A 26283-nucleotide genomic window follows, 5' to 3' on the forward strand; every position below is an offset into this window, starting at 1 on the left:
GCGTTATTCCAAACACAAACAGAGCCGGCCTGCAGGCAAATCAGTGAAGCTAGAACCAATGGGCAGGTCTTGTACATTAATGGGAAACGAAGGGCTTCACATTGGCAAAACTGATCCATTAGAGACACCCACAGAAATGGTCTGTGGTTTTGGCCCACCCTGGAAGTCCACTCATGTGGCCAGCTACTCACATGTCACAGACACCATGTTGATGAAATGAGATCACAGTGATCAATTCATCCAACAGATAACTTGCACAAATACTCTGAGAATCAGTGTTATTGAGGATAGGTAGTAACCCACCATACAGATGATCACTGAGTCACAGGCAGGCTTGTAGAAAATACAACCACACTCTCACAACTAAACTTTCAGCCATAGCCTTTGTCAGAAAATGAGAGCACACACACATTCACACAGACACACATGCACACATGACCGTCGTCTCCAGCCACTACGTCAACAATCTCTGACAATCAGATAAAAAATAAATAAAATAAAATAAACCACTCTTCATGCCTCCCTGCCTCTGATCAGCAGCTACTAGGCTAGTGGCAAGAAGTGGTGGTAGTGCTGACTGCATGCTGAGGGGCGTGGTAGGAAGGAGAGAAGCAGTAAGAATGAGGGAATAGGCAAGTGGCACCCAGCCAGCGATGATGTGTGACATCTCATTAAACAAACCATTTCATCTACTGAGACAAAATTGATATTTTTCCAGTGTTTTTCAAATTTCCCTGAATTTGCTGACTTGTTTAAAATTCCCTGATTTCCAGAACTTGTGGCAACCCTTGTTGTATACATGGTAGAGCACAAATTATCTGAAGCAATTGGGAATTGTGGGTGTTTGGATAACTGTTGTTTCTTTTCCTAACATATCATTTATGGAAACAAATTATATCAGTGATTTCAGGAATATGAAACAAAGAAATTCTGAAATTGAACACAGAACTGTACATAAATGTTCATATCACACATCTAACAAATAATCATATAACTGACTACCTACCATAATTTGAAATGTTCAACAGTGCTATTGAAGTAGGCTCTACAGTTTAGGAAAAAAGCCTGACATTTGTTTTTGCTGCATAGCTGAGACACATTTTTGTGTACTAAATCTATCAGATATTTTAAAGACAGCAGTTAGACAGCATCACAGTGTCTAAATCCTGGTTTTCTGTAATTTTTGTAATTTTTCTTTCCAATCTTCACTGTCAAGCACACTCATAAATTTTGTAATGGCATCACTATTCTTTTTAATGTCTGGTATTGTTGCATTTCCAACCATATAAACCTAAGTTAAGCTGGATCTACTAGCACCTTTCTTCAACTAGTCTACTGTTTTAAGTTTATTGGAGACAGCAGGAATAACACATTTCTGTTTAGTCACTCCTATGAGCAGCACAACAGCATGACCTATCACAAGTGAAGCTTCATACATCAGCATAGAATAGTGACAACACTGGTTGGCAGTTAGGGGAAAACCACTGATCTAAACAGCCCGAGGTGCACGATGTGAGAAAACTTGAATTTGCCTACTGGGATGCTTTTGGATACACAGTGATCTACTGTATTATAACTGACAAATCATTATAATTACCCTAAATTATGTTGTAGTTGTGATCTAAAGTAATCTTAGCTTCTATGACAATAAATATTGTAATCTGTAGAATAACCTTCATTAAACAAATAAGTAGATCAAATAAACAATTCTTACAGATCTGTGAATGCTATCTTATACAAATGATTTTCATGATCTTTAGTAAATGTAAATTTGATAAAAATTTTAAATTTTCTATCATAAATAAATTTCTTTACATGAAGTATTTAAACTTAAAGATGACATTTAAATTATGCAATTCTGTTGTCCCTGAATAATTCTAATTTGAGAAATACATCTTCAAAACACCAGATTCAGAAATATTTTACACATTATCTTTCATTGGACAAATGCTTTAACCAACTACTTCACACAAGATTTTACTGTGAAACTGTATAAGTATGGTGTAGCAGTGTAAGGAGAGCAAATCAGTGTGATGAATGCCAATGTTATTAAAATGTGGATGTTGTTGTGCAAAAAGCTTACTACATACACGAGGAATTGTTCTGGCCATTTTTAGTAGGTCCAATAACTGCCGTTATTGCTACTTAAAGCAAGAAAATGAGCTGATAATCTTGCAACTTTGAGCTGCTTTGGCAGTAGCATAAGAAGGGTTATCACAGCTGTGAGCTCCTGTTTGCAGTAATACTGTTAAGGCTAGATTATAAATCTAGATTACAATAATGACTTTGAGATCATTGAATCATTGAAAAGGTCTAAGACATCGTAAATGTGACAGTTTAAGTCTAGACATCTGCAATGAATCCAGTGCTTGGAATGTGTGCACAAACACATACAGACAACCCAACAAGTTCAGAAACAATCTATCGGTATAGCTCATAAAGTACAAGTTAATACTATAAAAGGAAAGAGCTAAGATGACCATGGAGGTCTTATAGCTAGGTAATAAACATCGAAGGGGTCATGTCAGAACTGGTACTGAATTATTTGCATGATGATTATCTCATGACTATCATTTTTAAGCCAGGACACAGCTCAGTCTCAATGAAATGGAACTTGTTTCAAACAATCTAACATGCTGTAAACATCCCTCAGATTTTTTTTCTTTTTATAACTGGAAAACTGTGATGGTGTCATATGTGTACATGCTGAAGAAGAAGTTCTTGAGCTTTTGCCCAAGCACTCCTTGGCCATTGTCATGTGCTACTACTACCGATGGGCTGGTGGTATGCCCTTTTATACACCAGCTGCCAACTATAATGTCACTGGTTTTCTTGGCATTCCCATACATAAGCATATGCTGAGTCAGTGTCTAACTCACCTGATTCAGTCTTACTGTTGCAATATCCATTCTTTCCTAATGATTTTGAATGTGTTCCCTAGGCACTTTTTAAAGAATCAGTTGAAGAACAGATATAGTGAAACAGGCATCACCAAAACAAAATTACTATAACTTGAACAAAGCAGTGAATCTGGCAGGACACTCATTTAACATCTTGCAGCAAACCATTAGAAGTCTTGCAAATAAACATGTTGAACTTATAATATTCATGAAGGAAAATGAAAGGGATGGTAGAATGTTGACAGGCATGATGTGCTTATCTGAACATCACTGCAAATGCCAAACTATGGAACAAGAAACATAGAAGCTAGTAGCTTTTGGCTACCATCTGTTAATATCTCAAGCTTCATAAATCAGCTAGAGATAGTTTCAATAAGTTTATGTGGATGTAACTGGAGATTTTAATGTTGATTTTCTATCAGACAGTAATAATTGAGAACATCTATAGTTGTTGATGTCCACCTCCATAGCTGAGTGGTCAGCATAGATGGCTGCCATGCAGCAGATCCAGGTTTGATTCCTGGTATTGCCAAGAATTTTTCCTTGGTGAGAGGATTGGTATAGATTGCACTCAGCTTCATGATACCAATTGAGAAGCTATTTGACCAAGTAATAGTGGCTCCAAAGTCTGGAAAGTTTGCAAAACAGTGAGGAGAATGATGTGCTGTCCATATGCCCCTCCATACCGCACCCACTGCAAGGCAGAAGATGGCAAGGCAGCTGGTAGACATCCCTTGGGCCTTCACAGCCGGGTGAGGAGCTCATTTATAGTTGTTGATATCCATCTTTGGATTGTTACACACAATGAAATACCCATGACCATTTATGAATATAGTGGAACAGCCACTGATGATATGTTTTTAGACCCCATTACCTCCAGTGATTTAAACCTCAAAATGACAGAGGAATAACTGCAGATGTTCACTGTATGATAGTAAATCATTTATATGACTACGACATTAAAGGTGAATGTCATATATTAATTAGTTAGGTTAAGACAACAGAAGAAAGTACTGTACCAGGAAAAAGTATTGTACCACACAATCACAAAAAATAGCTCAATCATACAGTTTAGAGAAGAATGTGGGTCAGACAGTGGAAATGGAAAGAAGTGTTCTTTATTATGCATATTCTTATGGGATTCTTGTCTTATTTTCCCCTAAAATAAACAAGGGCGAAGTTAATTAGAATCAGAGCCAATGTATACATAACTCCTGGGATTAAAGTAACTTGTGCTAGGAAGAGAGGGAACAAAGAACAAGCTGTAGTCAAGAGTTGAAACTCCATTACTGCGATCATTATAAAATTATTATCTATCATTATAGAAGCAAAATACACGAAAAATGCACAGAAATTAAAGTACTCCATAAATAATAAAAAAAACTGTGGCATTATTAAAGAAAAAACAAACGGAAATGGTGATATGATCAAAAGTGATCTCCCAGGAAATATCTGTGGCAGGTTCATTGGCATAATTGACCACAAAATTAAATTACTTTGGTAGACACTGTATGCACTACCAATAGATAATATTAGTTTTGAAAATACAGCCACTCAAGAGGATACAAAATTCACCACATCTCTAAAAAAAGAGAAAAAAGAAAAATATAACTCTCCTGGCACTGACAGTCTTTCTAGCAAAGTATTAAAACCTTGTGCACATTTTATGGCATTACCCTGAATCTATTTTTGTGGGTATATTTCCTAATAGGCTTAAATACTCTTTAGTAAGATTCATATATAAAACTGTAGATAAGCATAGCACTTTAATTACTGCCATTTTACTGCTTCCAACCTATTCAAAAAATTTGGAGCAAGTGGCCTATGATAACTTACTGCTACAGTGTTCTGAACAGAATATATTAACTGCTTCTTGGTGTTACTTCCATAAAGCATTCTCCACACAGAAAGCTATATCGAACATCACAAATTAAGTCCTAGCACAACCAACAAGCAAAATTACACTGTTGGTATATTCTGTGATCACAAAATTCTACTTGGCAAAATAAAATGTTATGGCATTATTGACACTCTTCATGCACAGAGTCTCACCTTCACAACAGGAAGCAGAGGGATGCATCACAAACTGTACATCAACATTTATACTAGCAGCAAGTCACTGTGAGGGTGTGTCAGAGAGTATGTCCCATTGTACAGTAAAACTTGCTCAGAATGGAATCACCTGGGACTAAAATACTTGGACAAGTTTCCAGATTACACAAAATTCACTGGGCTATGTAAAATTTGTCAGGTATCATGCACAAAAGTACAGTAAAAATTTTTAATTATACATATACTGTATTTATGTACCTTCACTCCAGCACAGTAGATGTTCATTTACTGTATATTGGACAATAGAACACAGGACTATTACACTAATTGATAAATAACATGGCATTTCTATAATTTTACTCAATTTTACTCAAATTTTAAATTTGTTTATTATGGTACGTTTATTTGGTTTATATTTCATTTTTTCACCATGTATCAAGGAGGGAAATGTGATTTAATTTCCTGTTCAGAATTGTTTTTCTAGACAATTTTTTGCACCATACAAATTGGGAGAATTTTTGCGTGCTGCAAATTGCATAACATTGTTTACACATGCAATGGCTACTTCAGGTGTATTAATTTTTCTAGGGACATCATTTTGCTTTTCTTCTTCTTCCTTTGTTTCTTCTTCATCATAATATGTGTTGCAGATTTCTATTAAATCTGTTGCTGAAGTGAAAATGTAGTGAGTTGACAGAAAGTCATCACTTCGAATGTAATCATCTGCAATACATGAAATGTTTCGCATTTACATTAATTTAACAACTGCTGCAGCATTTTCTTGAACTTTGATGTCCACAGTAGCAACTAGTTCTTGACCCCCAAACCCCGCTTTGTTGAAGCACTTGGTGACAGTTTCGGGTTTTATTTCCTTTACTGCCAAGCCAATCCATCTTACTGCATCCAGGACAGAAACTGACCATGCAAGAGCAAATGCAGTTCAGCTTCTTCAACACTAAGAATAATAGATTGCATCAGTAATCACCTAAAATGACACTTGAATGTGTAAATAACCCCCTGGTTCATGGGTTGTGTGAAGCTGGTTGAACCTGGAGGGAACTAAGCCAATTTCACATTTGATAACATTACGTTCAGGTGGCAAGTTGCATTGTCTAGGAAAAGGAGAACTTGGCGATTTCCTCTTTTTATTTTGGCACTGAAAGAGCCCAGCCATTCTTCCATAAGACCACTCACCATCCGTGCCTCTTCATTGCTTTGCCATATGACTGGAAGCTTACTGATGTCTATGTTTTTGGAACAACATGGTCTTGCTGCCTTTCCAATCACCAGTGCTTCTCCATTTCACTAACATGTTTCCACACAGAAGTACAGTGAGTCTTCTCTTGGACATTTTTCCGCCGTTGCATTTTTCACCTCGAATTGCTAGTGATTTTGAAGGTAGATTGTGATAAAATAGCCCCATTTCATCAGCATTGAACACGTATTTTGAGTCATAATTCACAATTAAGTTGGATAGTATTATCTTCCATTCTGCTGCTACACTTTCCTGCACACCCATAGCTTCCCTACACACTTTATTCCACATGATGTTTTTCCTAGCTTTGACACTGTCCAGCCATCCTGTGGATGCCTTAAACTCCATAATTCCTAGTTGTTTAGTGGCTTTCAGAGCCTCACTCTGCAACATGGGTCCAGATAAAGGTAAGTTTCATGCCCGCGCACTTACGAACCATTCCCACACTATTTAATTAATTTCTTCATTTTTGGTCTTCTTCGCCTTTCTTTTCATCAGCCCATGCCCTTTCATCCATTCAGCCCAAATCTTATCCTTGTTTCTTAACGTCTCTTAAATTTGTGTTTTACTGAATTTGAAATGCAACATAATTTCAAGCAGTGAGAGGTTGTTTCTCTCACTTGCCTCGATTACACTAATCTTTTCGTTAAGTGTTAACGATACATAGTGTTTGTTCGACATCATGTTACTGTATCTCTTAAAGTGCTACAAGTCAACTGAAACTGGCAGAAAATAATGACCTTGCTGAGTAAAATCATTGTTTAACGGAACAATACACACCTTTTATTGCACAGAGTGGCGCGGCTTTAGGTCCACACCAGCAGTGTCAAGCTGGACCTCGTTTCTTGATTTTGCACCACTTAACAGAGGTGTTAAAAGTAACATCCTTGTACAGTAGTAAATAACTGATGAACTGTAATACAGTAGTACCATATAGAGTCTTTTCCTCATTATACAACAAATTATTAAATATGTTATAAGATTTGCTTTCTGTTTCCGCTTTAGGCACGTTCCGCTTTATACAAAAAATCAGCACATAAAAGTCCACTGAGTGCGTTGGGACTGAAATACTTGTATGGTTTGGGCAGATTTCTGAGTTATACTCATAGTTGTGGGATGTCTATGATGAGTGCAGCATAGTGTCAGTGTGCTGCCTGCAGTGTTGTCCTGTGAGTCCAGCCAGCTCAGCAACACCTGGTATGACGACACCGCTGCTGCCGTCATCAAGGCCACTCAGACTGAAGCTGGCTACACTCTCCCTGGTCGCTGCCTGCCAAGGTGCCACGTCTTGCGTTGTGTAGCTGCCTACAATTCTGGAGACTTTTACAGTCCCTGGTCCCCACCGCCCTCTGCCCCGTTTGGCCTTCTCTGTCCGACCACGGGACGAAAGTGGTTGTACTGGTCACCCGTGGCCCTCGGCCACTGCTGCTCCCAGGACTGGATTCGAACCCGTGCCCTCCTTGATGCGGTGCCGCAACTTGCCGCTAGTGGTGCTTGCAGGATGGCAACACCCGCCATCAGCTCTGGCACCACTGCAGTGCTGCCGTGCCTCCTGCAGTGTATGTATGCCTGGTACGTGAACGTGGCCCGTCATGGACCTACTGCCCTCCTTCAGGCAGACCGTGCAATCTCCAAGTACCCAGCTGCCGTTCGGTCCCACCCTGGTGTTGTGTCCCTGGAGGCAGAATACAGCCTGAACAAGTACATAGAAACAAAGTACAGGTTTACATAGAATATTTACAACATTGCTGCCAGACTAGCCCCTATAAGCATAGACCAGCACAGGTCCGACCCAGCCCTCAACTGACCTGGCACACCCCTGAAGCTAAAAGTGCTGACTATTTATATTACTTTTCCCCTCGCTTCTGACATAGTGTCAGAGAGAGACGGAAATATGGCAGGGGAAAATTCCCATATGTCAGCCACTCACACATTGCCACTCCCAACTCTGGCCTACTGCCTTGCCTCATACATCACAATAACTTAAAGCAATGCTGCCTCGCTGTTACTCCACACCAAACAATCGTACATGCAATACACCGCTGGAGCTCCGCACTATGTTTACTCCTCCTTGCCTACTGGCTGCCGACTATTACCATGCACTACCAGCAGCCCCAAGCCCAACTACGCCTTTACTAAATTTTAACAAAATTACCCCTTCCGACAACTAAGACTAATAGTGAGCAAGTTTTACTGTACCAGTTATTATAGTTTCTCATCCTTCCATTCATGTATGTAGTGTGAGAAGAATGATTGTTTGAATGCCTCTGTGCATGCAATAATTAATCTAATCTTATCCTTATGATCCCTATATGAGGGATTGTAGTATGTTCCTAGAGTCATCATTTGAAGCAGGCTCTTGAAACTTTTTTAATAGACTTTCTCACTATAGTTTACGGAAGAATGTTCCACTTCAGTTCCTTCAGTATGTCTGTGACGCTCTCCCGCGTGGGAAACAAACCTGTGACCATTCATGGTGCCCTTCTCTGTATATGTTAAATATCTACTGTTAGTCTTATTTGAGATAGATCCCTCACACTTCAGTAATATTCTAGAACCAGTCAAATGAGCGATTTGTAAGCAATTCTTTTGTAGACTGGTTGCATTCTTGTATCATAGGAATAAAACAAACCTCGAAATAGGGGAACATAATATGTGATGTACCACAAGGTTTGGTTTTGGCTCTGCTCATATTCTTAATCTTCATAAATGACTTTCCAACGACATTAAAGGAGAGTTCAAAATTTGTGATGTTAGCTGATGACACAAGCATATTGAACAAGGATCAAAGTTAATCTTAGCATACACAGACCAGATGAGAACTGAACAGGCACACAAATAGTTCACAACAAACAGTTTCAAATCCTAAGTCTTCCTGGCAGAGCAAGACAATGTGCCAGACCAAGAGCCAACCTCAGGACCTTTACAGGAAGTTCCATATCAGTGCACATTCTGCTGCAGAGTGAAACTTTCATTATGGAAACATCCCCCACACTGTGGCAAAGCCATGTCTCTGCAATATCTTTCCCTCGAGGGGTGCTAGTCTTGCAAGTTTTGGAGGAGAGCTTCTATGAAGTTTGGAAGGTAGGAGATGAAGTACTGGTGGAAGCAACACTGTGATGGTGGTAGTAAATCATGCTTGGGTGGCTCATTCTGTACAGCACTTGCCTGTGAAAGGCGAAGGCCCATTTTTCATCTTGGTCTGGCTCAAAATTATAATCTGTCAGGAAGTTCAACATCACCACACAATTCACTGCAGAGTCAAAATTTAATTCCACTTTAAGTCTTCTTGTCATGGAGACTCATATTATTCAATTTCAAAAATCAAAAATGATGTGGTAGTATAAGAACTGAAGGCCCACCTGGTTAGCCATGCGGTCTAACGCATGGCTTTCCGGGTGGGAAGGCATGCCAGTCCCTTACACAAATCCATCTGGCGAATTAGTGCTGGGGTCTGGTGTGCCAGCCAGTCTGTGGATGGTTTTTAAGGCAGTTTTCCATCTGCCTCAGTAAATTCAGGCTGGTTCCCCTTATTACGCCTCAGCTGTACTACGTCGGCGATTGCTGCACAAACACTATCTCCATGTATGCGCTCATCAGAATTATTCTACCCTGCAAACATTTGGGCTTACACTCATCTGGTGTGAGATGTTCCCGAGATTGGAGGGAGGGGGGGGGGGGGGGGGAGGGGAGGGAAGAGTCAACGGCGGACCGAACCACACGATAATAACCCTGGTTTTAGTGTGGGGCAGCGGTGGGGTGAGTGAACTGTTTTAGCCTTTTGCTCGGTTGTGAACCACTGAGGGCTCTGTCATTTCTAGGTCCCCAGCTCAATACAATACAATGAGAACTGAACATTAATGATTACACTCTAAATAAAATGTTGTGTATAACAGTGCTTGGGGTGCAGGTGTACATCAAGTCAAAATGCACTCAACACATGTGACTAACCAAGAAGATAATCTCAGTGTCTTTTGCACATAGAAATACTTCTCACAGTTTTTTGTTAAAAAAGGGCAAAATAAAAGTTATCTACTATGTTCTTTACCAAATTTATCTATTCATTTCTTTATCTGGTAAACTGGAAAAAAATATTAGATTTCCATATTATATTCTACTCTAAAACATATCACTTACTTTGTTTGCCAGCTGTTAATTGCAAAGCAAAGACCAATTTCTGTATCCAGAGGTAAGAACTGTTCACAGCAGTGGAAGGTGATACCATTCCATGTACAATTAAATATGAGACCATTACATGGTGTATGAAACTGAAAAAAGTCACAACAATCACAATAAATGTTAGATAACTGAACAATAAAAAAGAAATTAGTGTTATCTGCCTTACTTGAAAGTAAGTGAAATCCCACAATAATGCCTTTTTATACTTATAATTTTTTTCCTGTAAATAGGATTGACTTTGATTGCTGGATTTAGTCATCTGTACGTACAATGCGCATGGTCTATGTTCCAACAGGCGAGAAAAGATTCACATTTGTAATAGGCTTGCCTCTTTTGTACATATGGTGAAAATGGGAAAAATAACTTAAGTGTAGAAATAAGGTAACTGGATAGAGAAAAAAATCTACTCCCTAAGCAGCAGCATAACACACACATAAAAGATTATAATTATATAAGCTTTCAGAGCCAGGTGCTCCATCTATGTGCACGAAAATCAGTACTAGAAAAGATGTAGGGGCATAGTGTCGAAGAAAGAGCCACTGGCTCTAAAATCTTGCCTAATTATAATCTTTTATGTGTGTGCTCTGCCATTGCTTGGTGAGTAGATTTTCTTTAGCTATCCAGTTAACCTTATATTTTGAAAAATTGATTGTTTTTAGTTTTTATATTAGCCCATGTAGCCATCATTCCTTCTTATGTAACCTTCTTGTCAACCTTTGTTGTCGTCTGTCTTGTTCAAACTATCATATGTTTTCTACCTTATGTGCTAATCCATTTGCTTATTTATCTGTACCATCATCTTCAATCAACATTTTTCCCCTTCATCTTTTCTAATACTAATTTCCGTGCATGTAGATGGATCCATTTTTATTTGAATATAAGAATTCCATTGTTATTTATGAATTTGCATATACCAATTTATGGTTCACTGCACTGCAGGGCCTTCTTCTGATCATCTGTCGCCAATCTATTCACAAATGTGATGGCTATTTTTTTCCCCACCCTCCTTTAAATTGCTTATACATAATTCTCTCACATTTTTGTGCATTTGTTTTTTGACAAATCACTTTCATCGACTTTTACTGCCATCTCCTACATTAGTCTACTTTAATCACCAAGCTAAGTATTTTGCATTTCCTCCTATGACTTTCTCTTTCTGATTACCCAGTTTACAAAATTTTGTATCTTTTCACAACTTTCCCAACCGATTTTCCCCCCAAATCATTTTTTATTGTATAATATAGCCCACTTTTCTGGTGAGAAATTCTCATCCACTTATTACCTCTTATTAAACATTGTCTGCTCTCACAATGTTCGTATTTCGAATTTTTTTCTGATTTTTCACGAATTTTTTCCTTTCTTTTCTTCCATTTTTCTATCTTTTTTTCACCCTCTGCTTACCTTCTTTGTCACTCCCACGATTTCTAACACTCCAAATTGTCCTCTCTTGCTATAATGAATCCCATCACATGTTACATCCATTCTTTTCAAAAACACACTTAAGCACTACCAAAACTAAGGTCCCACATTCTGTTTCTTGAAACCTGCTTGTCCCTTGGAGTTGCTCCAAAATGCTCAACATTGAAAGTCCCTATTTCTGAATGTAATCCTTCTCTACACCAGGCCCTTTTACAGTTTCAAAAACAGAAATCTCTTGCTCTTACCTGGCTAATCTGTGACATATATGCCTTGTCAGCCAATTTTCACCAGACTTCTCTCATTGTACAAAATCCTGCAGTTATCTGGCCCTCATGTTTCCTAGGATGATATCAACTGCCAAGCCAACTTCAGACTGCAACAAAATGCCAGACTTCACCTCAAAAAGCTATCCCACCTCCTCCTAAACTATCTGAACAGTGGTGTTTCCCGTCCTGTCCCTCTGCAGCTCCATAAACAGCCACACCATCAGCCACCACTCCTCTCATACAAACCTCCTTACCATTCCACAGCCTTCACCAGTGCCTCCCAGACCAAGAATAACCCATAATGACAAGAACTAGTAAGAACAGTACAGTGTCCTCAGCCTCTTGTCTAAAGCACTCTCCCCTCCTGGGTCGCAGTTTCAGCTCTAAACCTGCATTTGATCATGCTGCTGTGGTCAAGGACCTACTTTCCTGCACACATAGTGTCAACTAGAAATATCGCTTTGCAACCCAATCCTAAAACCTCTCCAACAGCAAACATGACATTGAACCCTGGCTTGCCAACTTGATCCATGACTACCACCACCACCACCACCATCGCAAAATCATTCCTTACGAGCCTGCCAAGAATTCCTCACATCCAGCATTTCTTCACAACCCTTCCTCAGGTCCCTACATGACCTTAACCTGTTCTCTACAGAACTCCAGGCTCTATATTTCCAAAAAGCTGATGACTCCATCGTTATCCTCCCAGCAGACAAAGGATCTACCACTGTGTTACTTGACCAAAAGGAGTACGTTAGTGTAGGTCTATGCCAGTTGTCTGACACCTCTACATACAGTGTCTGCCATCAAGATTCCATCCTTGTGATTCAAACTGACCTTAAACTCCTTAAAACCTCAGGCTCCTCACAAGGACTAACTCATCAATCCATAGTACTACTTTGCCTCTGTATATGTCTGCTTGTGTCTGTATACGTGTGGATGGATATGTGTGTATGTGCGAGTGTATACCCGTCCTTTTTTCCCCCTAAGGTAAGTCTTTCCGCTCCCGGGATTGGAATGACTCCTTACCCTCTCCCTTAAAACCCACATCCTTTTGTCTTTCCCTCTCCTTCCCTCTTTCCTGACGAAGTAACCATTGGTTGCGAAAGCTAGAATTTTGCATGTATGTTTGTGTTTGTTTGTGTGTCTATTGATGTGCCAGTGCTTTCATTTGGTAAGCCACATCATCTTTGTTTTTAGATATATTTTTCCCACGTGGAATGTTTCCCTCTATTATAATTTATTAATAAGACATATTTCTGAATGGTAACAAGAAGATCCTAGTCACATTGTGCACACACAACTAAGAGAATTGTATTTGGATTCTGGTAAAGTACTGTGGTTGCTGTAAGTTAAATTAGCAGACTGAAAGTGACAACTCCGATTATTTTCATGTATAATAGCACAATATTATTAAAGTAAACTGAGAGACATTATTTCATAACTTTTTTACCACACAAGAAATAATTACTTCTTGAGAAATTTGTTTCAGTCCTTCTTGTGGACACTGTTCAGCCACTAGCCTCTTGACTTTTGTGTTGTAGCAGGCATCCTTTGTAAAATGGGCTTCACCATGAAAGAATGTTATTTCTGCATATATTTCTTCAAGGTCAAAATCATGGATACCCATATTCCTGCACAGATAAAAAACTAGTCTGAACATTATTGGAACTGGCCATTGACAAAAAAGAAAATTAACTATTTACTTTCCATAGCATTTTGCTGTGAAAATGTGCATTGATTGTCTCTTAGTATAAACAAATTTAGAGTAGGGCCTATGTATTATTCACATTTTCTCTGTTTGGGGATCAGTTGTCAGCTTTGTCAACATACCACACAGGTAACAATAAATTTTAGTAGCCTAAATAAATAAACACTGAATTTTTTTTAGTCCTTTTAATCACTCTCATAGTGAAATTAATTGCCTTCTCATTGTTTATGAGGAGCATAACAGACATCAAAAGAATCAGGATGTAAACAGGATTCTTACTAGGTTTACACTCCTTGGTTTACATAAGGACTCCTTGACTAAAGAATTTCATTATACAAATGAAATATAATAGTGATATTCATTCTTTGGCTGTGAACATTAATTTCCATGTAAAGTTTAGTTGTAAACTCAATATCCTGATGTTGGTTGTGTCTATCGACGTGCCAGCACTTTCATTTAGTAAGTCACATCATCTTTGTTTTTAGATATACAATATCCTGATGATATGGATATGATAAATGTAGCAACAAACTCACTGTAACACACTGAAATGTGCAGTTCTATTCTATGATTTTATCATGTAACATTCATGCATTGTAATTGCCTTGTGTTGACTATGCCAAGCATCACAAAAATCAGAACACTGATAGCAAATGTCAAAGTTATCTCCATCCTCATCAAGACAACACTATCTTAATACAGCAATCATATGCTAGGATTTGACCAAATAGGGAGTTAATTTGTTCTTTCTTATATCAATGCTTTTAACAAGCAATATAGCTGTGTAATTGCTAGGGTAAATAAACACATGGTTACAAAAATGTACCAAATACAGACAAGTGCAGTCAAGCACATGCTCATCAGCTGACTTTTGGAACCTGACTTTGGAAGGCTTAGAGAAACTGTAATGTACTGGAGAGCTTGGAGATTGCACACCATTGCAGATCCCCTGACACCTTTAAATGGTAGAAGGCAGTGTAGTGAAGATGACATTCTAAATAATATATGACTATCATGTCTACCAGTGGACATCCAAACAATCTTTACAGAACACGCTGTCAATCTTGACACCCTGCCCAGACAACTGGTTATGTACTAGAGATGTAACTGTATACAATCATCACTGCTGTCTCTTTCAAAGCTGAGGATTTCTTAGAGACACTTCACACACAATTAGCAGAACCACCCAGGCAAGTACCGATGCATAACTTAAATGACCTATGCACTTTTTCTGAAGGCAACATTCCATGAGCAGAAGTAGACACCTGCATGCACAAACAAATATATGCTATCATCCCATTTTTGATGCACAATGCTGCCACGCTTGCTCATCTTGTGATAAGAAAAAGAAATGGAGATGCCAGTAGGGAAGGTGGCTGGCTTCCAAAGATATATTTATGTAGTATTTGTCACAGAATGTGACTGACTTCCATGACAGTAAATAGACAACAGTCATTTTTTACTGCTGCAAATGAGTCAACCACCAGGACCAATAGTTTTGTAACACTGCTGGTCAATTTTCATCCTTGGCACTGGTTCATCTGGAGATCCATGGCTACCAACATGACTTCCCAATTATTGGAGCAGATTTTCATCAACAATGGTTCAGTTTAACAATTTGATGGACAAACAATAGATGTTTTCATCACACCATGGACACTGACATTTGGGTGATCGTTGGTGAGATTGTATGCTGTGATGACCTACTACATCAGTTTCCAGACATCACTTGCCCATCACCTATTTCAGTCCTATAAGACATATAACCACATTGTTATGATGCCTGCCCCCCCCCCCCCTCCCACCCATTTATGCAATAGCATGCAGACTGACACTGAAAGTCTGAAGGTGACCAGATAAGAATTCTCTCTGTTGCTAACCCCCCTAATTCACATATGAGATGACATGCTACCTGTCATTTTGCTGTGTGCACATAGCTGAGGTTCTCATCATGTCACACAACAATGCAGATCATTTAGACCACACTGGACAGATATTTATACAGCTATAAGCACAAGGCTTGGTCATTAATCCATCCAAATGCATCTTTGAAGCTGCAGAAATGCAGTTCCTTGACTGCTCAATCAGCAACCAAAGATTTTGCCTACTGCAGGAAAGAGAGAAAGCTATTACCACTTTTCAGTCCTTCTATAATACATGAGATGAGGCAATTCTTAGAGTTACTCAACTTATGGAGTGAATGCAGAGCTCTTATCCAAAGCATCACCACACACACACCTCTAGCCCTTGCAGCAGCATTAGTCATAATTTTTTGTTAGTAGACTTTACAGAAGTAGCCACTATATTCTGTCTTTTAATGTATAACTTGATTCATTCCACATTCCTGAAGGTTCTTCTTCATGAGAGGATTTACATAACATAGTGTGTGAGTGAGTAAATGAACAAATGAGTGAATGAAAGTAGATGGATCATCGACTGCAAAATGAGCTGCATTGTAACAACCAACTGACAATCAGTTTCAGCCATTTACAAGGGTAAGTCAATTATTATCCACAAAGTAGTTATAAAAATTTATTGTAATCAAACAGGACATTTACAAAAACATCATTTTTTGACATAGTCTCCTTGCATTTCAATGCACTTGTTCCATCATCATACAAGCTTCCTGATGCCCTCATAAAAAAAAGGTTCTCTGTTGAGCTACAAGCCAGGAATGCACCGCTTCTTTCACTGCTTTGTCCGAGGCAAATCAACAGCCCCTTAATGCCTGTTTGAGGGGACCAAACAAGTGATAGAAGGAGCAAGATTGGGACTATATGGAAGATGATCCAGTACTTCAAATTTGAGTTTCTGGAGTGTTTCAGCAGTGTGGGCAGCAGTATGCAGACAGGCATTGCCGTGCAATAACACAACACCTTTTGACAGCAATCCTCAGAATTTGCTTTGAATTGCAGGCTTTAGCCTGGCAGTAAGCATCTCATTGTAATGTACACTGTTTATTGTTGTGCCCCTTTCCCCATAAGATTCCAGTACTGGACGTTGTGCATCCCAAAAAACCATGAGCATCAGTTTTCCTGTGGACAGTTGGGTCTTGAACTTTTTCTTGCACAACGAATTTGGATGTTTCCATTCCAAACTCAGCCATTTACTCTCCAGCTCATACCGATGGATCCATGTTTCATCACCAGTAATGTTCCTGTCTAAGATGTTGTCCCCTTTGTTACCATAGCCATCCAAATGATTTTTGCAGATGTCCAAGTGTGTTTGTTTATGCAACTGTGTGAGTTGTTTTGGGACCCATCTTGCACAAACCTTATGAAACCTAAGTCTGTTGTGGATGATTTTTTTAGGCAGAACCATGACTAATTTGCAGGTGATGTGCCACTTTGTCAATAGTTAATCATCTGTCTAAGAGAATAATTTTGCATGAACACTCAATGGTTTCTTCATTTGTGGCAGTAAATGGTCGTCCGGCTCCTTCATTGTGCGTGTAACACCTGTGTGACCATTTCAAAATTTTTCAATCCATTTGTACACACTGTTGTGGCAAAACACTGTTCCCATACTGTACCTAAAGTCTTTGATGAATTTCGGACCCTGATATGCCTTCAGACCACAAAAAACAGGTCACTGAACATTGCTCTTCTTTGGTGCAAATAGACAGTGGAGCAGCCATGATTAACAGCTTGGCAGCAATAACGAAACTAACCTAGCAGCTTGAAAATTGTGAAGATATAACAACAAATAAACAAAGCAAGCATCATCAATGTAAAATGACAGTACTACCAAAATAAACAAAAATATAACTAAATTGTGGATAATAATTGACTTACCCTTGTACTTTCAACCAACTGTTATAACCATCACAAGCCAGCTGCTCACCATATGGCAGAAAACTTGACATTGCTTATGGCGCCAAAATTTTTTTTGACACATGCTAGAAGGTTGACAGTCTATTCTTTATGCATACCACAAACTGATAACATATTCTTTTTGAAGAAAGTGGAGAAAGCACTGTCACACCAACTAAGACATCTGCACTACAGCACTCAATTCATTACTGATATTCAACATATTAGTGGAAGAATCTATCAGCAGATGCCCTTTACCATGTCATGGCAACTGAAACACAGTTACAACTCAAAGCTGTCACCAATATGTAGGGAGAGGATAAAGAACTACAACTGTGTCTTGTTCCTTCATCTAGCCTGCAATTTCAGATCATCAATACACCAAACATAAACATAAGACTGTATTGAGGTGTCTCAAATCCAAATGTACACCAATTTGCTACAACTGACTTCTGAAATTATGCCATATCTTCACTCCATAGTCTGCCCCACCCAGGAATTAAAGTGATATTATTTCTATACCAGAGGGAATTTTATTCGACCTAAGATACCAAAGAAATGCAACAATTTCATTGTGTAATTTTGTGCATTTCAGCAGAATAAAGTTAGCTGGCATATAACTTCTTCACTTGGTAATTTGCTCCACCAAAACAGCAATTTGAGCACATCTGCAGTGATAGTGTTGGGCCACTTACAACATTTGAAGGCATTACATACTACCTGATGACAGTTGACTGCTTTCCATAAGTGCCAGAAGCTTCCCAATGAAAGAAACCTTAGCCTAGTCTGTATTCTAAACATTCTTTAATGTTTGTATCATGGAATTTGATACACCACTGTGTGTAATTACAAATCAAGTCTTCTACTTTGAGTTTTATGTTTTCAAGGCACTGGAAACACTGATAATGCAAAGAATTTGAACACCTGTCTGCCATCCTTCAGCAAATGGACTAGTATTGCACTTACATCTTCATCTAAAGTCTTCAATCATTTACTATGTCTTCAAATACTGCATGGAGACTCAATGTTTGTCTTACTTGGCATGTAAACTGTCTTCAGAAATAATCTGACTGCAACATCTGCAGAACTGATCTGTGGACAATTGTTATGTTTATAGGGACAATTTTTCAGTACCACTCTGAATACTGATACTGAAGTGTCTGACTGTGTACCAAGGATACACATAAACTACAGGTTTCAACATAGTGTACTCAAGGAATATGGTGTCAAATGTCCAATCATATTTCAAGGCTTGAAATCAAGTGACTGTGTCTAGGTGCATCATGATTTGACCTGGAAATCATTGCAGCCAGCTAATGCACCTATTAAAATGTTGATATGTGACAAAAAGCCATTTGACATCAACAAGCACAATAAATAAATCAGTCTTTACTGTAGTGGAACCATATGACTACAAGATTAAAGGGAATGACCATGATACATCACCTGATCCTGACTGTGAGGATGCCAGTACCACACACCTCTTCATAGCGGCACTAGGATGGCACCACAGAGGTGCAGTGCAGTTTAACAGTGGTAACACATTCTGGAGGTCAGATTTGTTTAACCCTAAATACTACTGACACTTGGAAGGAAGTGGCAGCAGTTGTAATGTCACTGCGCTCTCATTCCTTAAATCACTATCAAATTTAATCAGTCATAAATGAAATGTTATAGTCTGTGCTTTTTATTCTTTGATTATGGGTGTTAATTTAATTTCTGCAGTATAGTAATGTTCTGAAGTGCGTAAGTAGATTTTAAAAAATTATTATTAAATTTAAAGCATTTCTCTAAAATAGTATATGCTGCTTTATGTAAACACACAGAGAAGGGGTGACATAATAAATAATAAAAGAACCTCTTTCATTTTATAATGCACTTTCATAGTATAATGTAGCTTACTAGAAAATCTTACACTCAAGAGATCTTGGATAACACTAATCTCTTTTCATCTTCTTGAGCTAAATATGACATTTCCTCTTAGAGAGATTTTAATTTGGTTTTTCAATAAAAGAAATAGTAAAGACTGAGAGATACACAAGAAAAATCCACTGTCTCTGGCAGTGATTTATACATTTGAAACATGTCAAGTTTCACTGTGGTCCAGAGTCCATTTAAAATTGTATGTCCTCATATAACTGACTAGATAAGTCAGTTCAAACTCTGAAGGAAAGCAAATGTGCAACTTACCACCTCCAATAGAACCATGCTTAGTAAACAATTGTGTTTTTAAAACAACTTTCGGATTGAGGACAACTTTAGTGTTTTACATTTTTTCCATATCATCACCAAATTATTTTCAGTGCAGAGTTTGTACATAAATATTGTTATTAAATATACAGATATGAGTCAGTAATTCCTTTTCACCATCTTTTACACATTGCAATAATAGGAATCCTTCTACAAAACAGAAACAGTTATCAAAGATGATTTTTTTCAGGTTGTTTTCAAATATTACTTTGCTGTCTGTCAGTCTTTTATATCACTGGAGAAATTATCAAAAATTTTAGTTGCAGCTTTGAGTATTGACAGCCTAAGGTCAAAACTATTCAGGTTATCTTTGTTGAAAAATAGGCAACTGTAAATACACACATCAAAAAAAGTTTTGCATCACCCCAGTTCCCAGAACTCCTGAAGATAGACATTGACTATGGATATTGTATCACAGACACAGTCCCTTTGCAAAGATGTAAACAATCATGCATGAGAAGCACCTATTAGATGGAGCAGGTCTGACAGCCGATCAGTTCCAGTCATTCCACCAGGAAGGAGGTACACAGTTCATGTTGTCCGTAGTTCAACCATGCCTAGATGGTCAATACCATTCTTTGATCATGTCTGCATTGTTACTCTGTGCCAGGAAGGGCTCTCAACAAGGAAGTGTCCAGGCATCTTGGAGTGAACCAAACCAATGTTGTTCAGATGTGGAGGAAATACAGAGAGAGACAGGAACTGTCAATGACATGCCTTGCACTACTACTGCAGTGGATGACTGCTACCTATGGATGGTGGTTTGGAGGAACTCTGACAGCAAAGCCACCATGTTGAATAATGCTTTTCATGCAGACACAGGATGTCATGTTATGACTTAAAGTGTGTGCAATAGGCTGCATGATACACGACTTCACTCCAAATGTACATGGCGAGGTCCATCTTTGCAACCACAGCACCATGCAGTGCAGTACAGATGGGCCCAACAACATGTCTAATGGACCGCTCAGGATCGGCATCACGTTCTCTTCACCGATGAGTGTGGCATATGCCTTCAATCAGACAATCATCAGAGATGTGTTTTGAGGCAACCAAGTCAGGCAGAATGCATTAGACACTCTGTCCAGCAAGTGCAGCAAGGTGGAGGTTCCCTGCTGTTTTGGTATTGCATTATGTGGCGCCGACGTATGCCGCTGGTGCTCATGGAAAGCACCATAACGGCTATACGATATGTGAATGCCATCCTCTGACTGATAGTGCAACCATATTGGCAGCATATTGGTGAGGAATTCATCTTCATGGATGAAAATTTGTGCCCCCATCATGCACATCTGGTGAATGACTTTCTTAAGGATAACGACATCACTCGACTAGAGTGGCCAGCATGTTTTCCAAACATGAACCCTATCGAACATGTCTGGAATAGATTGAAAAGGGCTGTTTATGGATAATGTGACCCAGTAACCACTCTGAGGGATCTACGAGGAATCGCCATTGAGGAGTGGGACAGTCTGGACCAACAGTGCCTTGATGAACATGTGGATAGTATGCCACGATGAATACAGGCATGCATCATTTACAAGAGGACATGCTACTGGGTATTAGAGGTACTGGTGTGTACAGCAATCTGGACCACCAACACTGAAGGTCTTGCTGTATGGTGGTACACCATGCAATGTGTGATTTTCATGAGGAATAAAAAGGGCAGAAATGAAGTTTTTTTGATCTCTATTCCAATTTTCTGTACAGGTTCCAGAACTCTTGGAACCAAGGTGATGCAAAACTTTTTTTGATGTGTGTATATAAACTAGATACTGTCATAATTTTCATTTTCTTGAAGTAGTGTCTACGAGATTCTCATGGCGCGAGTCTTGCAATGTATCTGATGGCCTTTCTTGCCATTTAAATACAGTCTTAGATCCAGGTGAGTTTCCCCACAGCAAAATTCCACATGTCAGATTTGAACTGATGAAAGAAAAGTATGCATGCAGCAGCAGAATTTCACTTACATAGCCTCCCAGCTTATACGAGAGCTATCCACAAAGTACATTACGTTTTGGAATTAAAAATAAATAAAGTATTGGAATTTTTTTTTATTATATACAGATGAAAGCCACACTTCAATACTACTTTTCTACATAGTTGCCATTTAAATTAAGGCACTTATTGTAGGGATGGATGAGCTTGGAAATTCCTTCGTCGTAAAATTCGGCCGCTTGCGCCTTGAACCACGTGGTTACCTCTTCTTGAAGCTGTGCGTCGTCATCAAAACGCTGCATAGCCAACCACTTCTTCATTGCTGGGAATAAGTGGAAGTTGCTCGGTGCCAGGTCAGGACTGTACGACGGATGAGGAAACAACTCCCACTTAAAAGATTCGAGAACTTAACGAGTGGCATTTGCCGTGTGGGCTCGGGCGTTGTCGTGAATCAGCAAGATCTTTGAGCCCAACTATACCCTGCGCTTGTTTTGTATTGCTCTTCTGAGGTTGTGCAGAGTTTGGCAATACCTTTGAGAGTTTATTGTAGTGCCTCTTTCCAGGAAATCCACAAAAATCGTATTTCTACCGGGTTACTGATTAACCACGTGGTTGAAGGCGCAGGCAGCCGAATTTTACGATGAAGGAATTTCCAAGCTCGTCCATCGCTACGATAAGTGCCTTAATTTAAATGGCAACTATGTAGAAAAGTAGTATTTAAGTGTGGCTTTCATCTGCATATAATAAAAAAAATTCCAATACTTTATTTATTTTTAATTCCAAAACGTAATGTACTTTGTGGATAGCCCTCGTACAGCACATAGATCACACATGCAAATCTGCAGCATAACTTCTCCATATATGTATCCCAGCTTCGTCTTTGATCAGTGTGGAATTGAAGAAATTTCACTGATTTGCTTTCATCCTTGGGGCAATTCAGATTAAACAGAATGTTTTTTGTTCTGCTGCAATGTAATGCATTTGCCTCAAACCAGGAGACACACCTATCTATTGCTATTGCAACATTTAGTTGTTGCTCATCTGTGCCGGTATTGTGAGCAATTAATGTTGTGTCATCGGCATCTGGTACAGTGTCACAGAGTGATACGAAAGGCACATCATTTATGCATATATAATTAACAGAAAGGTCCCAAGAAATGAGCCCTGCAGCACTCCTTTTTTTAACAGGTAAAGGATCTGATTTTTCATTATTCATATACACTAACTATTTTTTATTGCTTTGGCATGACTGCAGTACAAGAAGGGCTTCCTGCCCTATTCGATAGTACAGTAGTTTGCTTATTATGATAGTGTGGGACACTGTACCAAATGCCTTCCTTAAATCCAATAGTATTGCACAATTTACTGACTTATTCTCAAAGCAATCATATACTTTTGTTATGATTCTGTCAATTGCTTTCACAGAAGAGAAAGTAGATCAAAAGACTTACTCTACAGGGCAGATCAGATTATTATGTTCAAAATATTGGTCCATCTGATGATGTATACAGTACTCTCTTATTTTAGAAATAACTGGGACTAGTGAAATGGGTGAGTAATTTAATAACATTGTTTGTTGCTTCATCAACTACAGTACTAGTGTCATCTGCAAAAATCGATAATTCTGCTTGTTTGATATTAGACAGAAGATTGTTTACATTTAGGAGTTACAATAGTGGACCTAAGTTTGAATGCTGGGGAACTCCATACATGATCTCTCCCCTATCAGAATAACTTCCCCAGACTACATTGGCTGAATTAATATGTACAACTTTCTGCATTGTTTGGGTTAGAGGTGACACTATCTGTCGTTTGGCTGTACCATTAATCCCATAAAAGTTCAGTTTATCTAGGAGTATATTGTGATTCACACAGTCAAATGCCTTAGGTAGGTCACCAAAAATACCAAATGGCACTATTTTGTCAACTAATGATTGTAAAATTTGGTAAGAGAACATCCAACTGACATTCTCAGTAGCACAACTCTTCTTAAATCCAGCCGTTATTTGCTGAGGATATTATTGTTGCTCAGGTGAGATACTGTTCTAAGATATATCAATTTCTCAAATATTTTAGAAAATATTGTTTGTTTAAAGTAACTGCCCATATTTGAAATGTTGCTGTTATGAATATCAAGGCATTTACATACTCTCCTTTATTGAAACACAAAGCACATGCTTTTACATATTACACCAATAAGTGATGGTAGGACACACCATATCCAAGTACATATACCAGGATAATAACACTTTTTAATAGTACTAATATTCTATTCAGATGTTAATCTGTAGCCCAGCCCTATAGTTCAGTACTGGTATAAATAGTTACAGAACAAACGCTTGTTTGGATAAGTTTACTTTATGTCTACTCTAAGACTCAAGATATCAAACATGTTTACTTGATGTTTCTGTAAACCACTCACCTATTCATCACTGTTTTTATGCGATCATCATTGTTCTTCTCACAGACAATAACTGCTGGAAAATCAGTGCTGAAATTCAAATATAGCGTCTCCATAGCAAAGCTGACAGCATTGTTTTGAAAGGCATTCCATGATGACTTTATAAGTAATGCAGATGCATACCAAGAGAGCACACAGCATATAAGCCAAAAAAGCCTGAAAACAAGTCACAGGTATACATTATATACAAACACACAGTGATCTAAAGGCACCAACTATAAAATTAATTTGTAGTTAATTACTGAGTTAATGAGTGATTGGTATTTGATTGTAACCAAAACACTTCACTCACACATTTTTCTACTTTATTGCCATGGTTATGAATTCATTTAAAAGAAGTGGAAGCAAATGAATGTTAATGGTCTTTCATACAGCGTTGTATCTCAGCTGATCATTTAAATAATTTGTCTTGCAATACTTGACAGTACACTCAGTGATATGAATTGGACACTATGTTTTAATAAGAAATGTATTAGCCCTGACTGAGTGAAATATTATGATGATAAGATCTGTATGTATGCCTATTCCTCTAAGTCAGAGGCAGATCCAGGATGAACTCCAGGGTTGAAGGGTGAAAAATACTACCAAATTAACTACAGAGTTGAGAGGTGAAAAATTATTCCAAATTAGCCTACCACTTAATTAAACTGATTATGTTATATTACTTACCAATAACCATATTTAGGACATTTAGGATTGTTGGATAAACCAAAAAAAGTTCATCATTTTTAGGCTGATTTGTGATGGCCCGGCTATTTCAACTGGTCGGTGTGTTGCTGGAAGGGGGAGGTGTGGCTGATGAATGACCCTTTGACCCTTTGCCCCCACTGCTCGCCCCCCCCCCAAATCCAGTGAACTGTCTATGCCTCTAATAGAAGCTTTAACTTTTGTTTGTATTGATACAGGTGCTTGTTTTATATTTAACTTACTTGTAACATGTATTTAAAATTCTAGAAGGTTGGTGATTCATATGAGTTGAGGTTCTGAGTTGCTCAAGAAAAGGGCAAGCTGAGAAAAAGTGCAGAGAAATAAATCTAAACAAATAGTACAATGACCAGCCTGAAAGGCAGCAGGAGTTCCAAGATGAAATTCAGTCTACAAAAAGACATAAAGACCTGAAACTTTCAAGGAAGAAATATCTCCTCATAGAGATGTAAAGGAATGGACAAAAAGAAAATGAAATTTATTTTTCAAAGCATCAGTCACTAATTTCAGCCAGGAATCTAGACCACAAGAGACACAGTAGGATAAGGCATCTTGAAAAGTAATAACTCTGAAGAAAAAATGGGACAAGAGTCGTAACAACAGCTTTTCATATGTAATGAAAATTAAATGAAAAGGTTCTGAGGAGAGTAATGGTGTGAGCCTAATGCAAGGGGAATCTTTGCTGCAAGCAGCCACTTGCCATAATATGCTGGCAAAGAACTGTGCCGCGGCGCTCACTTAGGTGAAGTAGCCCACTTGTCAGTCAGTGTCCAGCTGATTACCAAAACAAGAGACACTTCCTCACATGTTATACACTACTGGCCATAAAAATTGTTACACCAAGAAGAAATGCAGATGCTAAATGGGTATTCATTGGACAAATATATTATACTAGAACGGACATGTGATTACATTTTCACACAATTTGGATGCATAGATCCTGAGAAATCCATACCCAGAACAACCACCTCTGGCTGTAATAATGGCCTTGATATCCCTGGGCATTGAGTCAAACAGAGCTTGGATGGTGTGTACAGGTACAGCTGCCCATGCAGCTTCAACACTATACCACAATTCATCAAGAGTAGTGACTGGCGTATTGTGATGAGCCAGCTGCTCGGCCACAATTGACCAGACATTTTCAATTGGTGAGAGATCTGGAGAATCTGCTGGCCAGGGCAGCAGTCGAACATTTTCTGTATCCAGAAAGGCCCGTACAGGACCTGCAACATGCGGTCGTTCATTATCCTGCTGAAATGTAGGGTTTCGCAGGGATCAAATGAAGTGGAGAGCCACGGGTCGTAACACATCTGAAATGTAATGTCCACTGTT

At 38.6% G+C, this 26283-nt stretch overlaps 1 protein-coding gene across 1 annotated transcript in view; it reads right to left on the reverse strand.

Annotated features, from left to right (window-relative positions):
• Positions 1 to 26283, reverse strand: part of LOC126101255 (sodium channel protein Nach-like) — a 177604-nt gene that overhangs the window by 106748 nt on the left and 44573 nt on the right. The window contains exons 2-4 of the mRNA XM_049911943.1: positions 24208 to 24402; positions 13546 to 13708; positions 10345 to 10475 (exon numbers count right to left, since the gene is read on the reverse strand). Of these exons, the coding sequence (XP_049767900.1) occupies positions 10345 to 10475; positions 13546 to 13708; positions 24208 to 24402 (489 nt within the window). The remainder of the gene's footprint in view (positions 1 to 10344; positions 10476 to 13545; positions 13709 to 24207; positions 24403 to 26283) is intronic.

This window comes from Schistocerca cancellata, chromosome 9, assembly GCF_023864275.1.
Source record: "Schistocerca cancellata isolate TAMUIC-IGC-003103 chromosome 9, iqSchCanc2.1, whole genome shotgun sequence".
Lineage (NCBI taxonomy): Eukaryota > Metazoa > Arthropoda > Insecta > Orthoptera > Acrididae > Schistocerca > Schistocerca cancellata.